The sequence below is a fragment of the Meleagris gallopavo genome, chromosome 5, assembly GCF_000146605.3.
Source record: "Meleagris gallopavo isolate NT-WF06-2002-E0010 breed Aviagen turkey brand Nicholas breeding stock chromosome 5, Turkey_5.1, whole genome shotgun sequence".
NCBI classification, from domain to species: domain Eukaryota; kingdom Metazoa; phylum Chordata; class Aves; order Galliformes; family Phasianidae; genus Meleagris; species Meleagris gallopavo.
The window spans coordinates 57,414,010-57,417,311 of record NC_015015.2 but is presented as its reverse complement, the minus strand read 5'-3'; the positions used below and the strand labels follow the sequence as shown (position 1 = coordinate 57,417,311).

The 3,302-nt window shown below is 56.5% G+C and overlaps 1 protein-coding gene across 1 annotated transcript in view; it reads right to left on the bottom strand.

Annotated features, from left to right (window-relative positions):
* Positions 1–6: 6 nt before the first annotated feature.
* Positions 7–3,302, bottom strand: part of FRMD6 (FERM domain containing 6) — a 25,653-nt gene continuing 22,357 nt past the window's right edge. The window contains exons 9-12 of the mRNA XM_019616149.2: positions 2,532–3,081; positions 2,310–2,441; positions 1,397–1,488; positions 7–1,303 (exon numbers count right to left, since the gene is read on the bottom strand). Of these exons, the coding sequence (XP_019471694.1) occupies positions 1,019–1,303; positions 1,397–1,488; positions 2,310–2,441; positions 2,532–3,081 (1,059 nt within the window). The 3' untranslated portion in view covers positions 7–1,018. The remainder of the gene's footprint in view (positions 1,304–1,396; positions 1,489–2,309; positions 2,442–2,531; positions 3,082–3,302) is intronic.

Genomic DNA, 3,302 nt, shown 5'->3' with positions numbered 1-3,302 from the left:
AAAAAAAGGTTGTATATCAAAATACGGTAAAACTTTGGCCGTCCATCGCTAAACTCTGATTAAAAATCTCAATTAAGAAGGCATTGTGCTGTGATCATTGCATCGCACCCTCCGGTACCGACGGCGTTACACCTCGGCTGCCTCCTGGGCACACACACATCACCACTGAGCAGAGCTCTCGGATCCATAAAGGCTGAAGGATGCATGGAAAGCTCTGCGGGCAGAGCTGCGCTCCCAATGCGGTTGCATACGTGTTCTCCTCAATGGGAAGATCCGTTTTCTCCCCTTAGTGCTTTGGAATACAAATGATTGTCTGCATGCTTGGCTGGAGAGAGGCGTATCCTTTCTACAAAGGTATTTTGGAGCAGGAATAAAACAAAGATGGGTCTGTAAGATCCAGACATATATAAACATACGGACTTTGATATATTTATATATGTGGCTTCTATGTATCGGGAAGCATTTCTGCGACACTATTACAGATGACGTTCTCCACTCTCCTTTGCCTTTTTTGGGGGTATTTTTGGTTTCTGGATTTGTTTTTGTACAACAAAGCTCCACGAAGCCCCCGAGCAGCACTGCTCAGAGCCGGGCTCCAGCGTTGCTCCCCCATGCACAGACATCCCTGGTGCTTATTGCTTAATTCTCGCTTCCCATACTGGCCTTTGGGGTATTTACATCTCTTTGGCTTGACTTGGACGCAGCAGTCTGGCATTTTCTTCCCAGCAGACAGTGGCAGCGCCGAGGACAGGGGTCGGGTATGGGGAGAATCCCCATCTTTGCCACTGGGAAACCACGGGTTGGCTTCGGCCGGATGAGCTCCTTGCGCTTCCCCGAGGTGAAACAAGACGATTCATGCACACACACCGACTTCCAGAGGCAGAAGGACGCTGAGAGACCCATCCCCATCCCCCTGAGCTCAGCCGTCCCCGTGGCAGGAAGGGTCGGGTTTGGCCACAGCGGGGCTCGGTGGGGCTCGGACCCCCCTGGGCAGCAGCCGGTGCCACCCCCACCGCCCTCAGACGACGAACTCAGGGACTTCATCGTGGGTGAGGTCCAGTGAGAAGTATTTGCTGGTCCGTTTGGCGGGGAAACCCTCCTGGATGTTGAGGCACTGCCGGGCCAGGCAGCCGTTGCAGTAAAGGCCGTCGTCGCCGAGGCCGTGGCCGCAGCCGAAGGTGAAGCTCTGTGCCGTGTCCTGGCACAGGTCTGCCAGCTGCAGGAAGTCCTTCTGGTAGAGCCGGATGTCGTCCAGGCTCAGGCTGTGCCGATCCGTCGACGTTTTGGGTTTCCTGCACGCCGTCTGCGTGAGGGAAAGGCGGTCAGGGGCGTGGGGGGATGCAAAGCGCCGTCGGGGTGGGGGCAGGGGGTGAGGAGCGCTGGTGGCAGCACCCACCTGGGGTAAGGAGTCGGTGCTCTGCCCACGGAGCTTCACCACCGTCTCTGAGGAGCTGGAGGTGGAGGAGCTGAGCTCCTTTACGATCAGCCCTGTGCGGAATCACAGAATCACTCAGGTGGGAAAAGACCTCCGGGATCCCCAAGCCCAACCCCAGCCCACCCCACCGTGCCCACTGCCCACATCGTTCAGTGCCACATCTCCACTGAACACCTCCAGGGATGGGGACCCCACCACTGCTGGGCAACTGTGCCCGATCAGCTTGGATGTTCAACAGAGGGAGAGGAGGGCACACAAAAATGACATCCAAATCTAAAATTATTCCCAATGGCTCCATCTGTGCTTCCTTTGTCCCCTTGTGTCCCCAGACGGCTCCCACCGTCCCCTGCTTGTTGACCTTTTCTGGCCAACCATGCCTTCTTGCAGGGGTTTCCTGCACAGATTTGTGCTTCACTTCCATAAGCATCACCCAAAAAAGTTAAAGTGAATCCTCTCCTGAAGAAAACCTCCACCTTTCTCAAGATTTTTACAGTTCTATCAGGCTGAATACACCTCTCCACCTCCAGTCATGGGACAGATTTTCCTTGCATCCAAAGGAATGCTCATGCTAATTTTGGTCTGCCCAGCGCTGCATCACACAGGATGGAGGAGGAGATGCAGGAGCAGAGGTGAAGGGGAAGGTCAGGTTGGATGTCAGGAAAAGGCTGCACCAGAGGGGGGTGGGCATGGAACAGGTTCCCAAAAACACTGAGCTTGCTGGAGTTCAAGAAGCACTTGGAAAACACTCTCAGGCATATAGTCTGATTTTTGGGTGGTCCTGGTGTGGAGCCTGGAGCAGGACTCCATGACCCTTAGGGACCCCTTCAACTCGGGATATTCTGTGATTCTCTGATTCTACGGAGCGTGGCATTACCTGAGTGCCCGTTGAACTTGCGTGACAGCAGCATGTCCTCGGTGATGTACACACACATGTCGGGGCTCACCTCCAGCGCCAGCTCACCCGCTCTCTCCAGCTCCCGCGGGTCATCCACCAGCATCTCAATCTCTGTGCCAGGAGGGATGGGGACGGTCACCTCCACTCCTCCCTCCCACCAAGCCCACCGACACCCAATCTGCACACCCTGGAGTCTCTCACCGTCATCCTGCAGGTCCTCCTCCAGCCGCTCCTTGCCTCCGCTCTCCACCCCGGAGGTGTGGGAGCTGCCGTGGCTGGTCATGGAGCTGCAGGTCTTCAGCTTGCGGTGAACGCCGGCGTCCTCGGGTCCCACATCCCGGGGTTTGGGGTCAGCCTCGATGCCCGAGGTGTGGGAGCTGCTGTGGCTGGCGGTGGAGTGCCGGGACAGGCGCTTGTGCCGGATGCTGCCGGCGCTGCTCCCGCTGGCACGCGAGCGCTTCTCCAGCTGATCCATGTCCAGGTCCAGAGTGTCGCTGATGTACGACTCGCGGTACTGCTTCTTCTCTGTCAGGATGGACACACAACGCACACGTGGCACACAGGTACCCCCCGGTACCATGGGACAACGATCCGAACACAGCTGGGTGGTATGCTGGGAGCCGGCCCTGCCTGATGGTGTTTGGGGACCGCTGGGGGTGGGTGAGGAGTTTGGGGCCTGCTGGGCTCTGTGCTGTGTCCTTCCTTCAGTGGAGGAGGAAGGAGAGAAGGAGGAGGAGGAGAAAGAGGAAGAGATGGAGGAAAAAGAGAAAGAAGAAGAGGAAGAGGAAGAGGAGGAGGAAGAAAAAAAGGAGGAATTGGAAGGAAGAAGACAAGGTAGAGAAGGAGGAGGACAGAGAGAAGGAAGAGGAAGAGGAAGAGGAAGAGGAAGAGGAAGAGGAAGAGGAAGAGGAAGAGGAAGAGGAAGAGGAAGAGGAGGAGGAGGAGGAGGAGGAGGAGGAGGAGGAAGAAGGA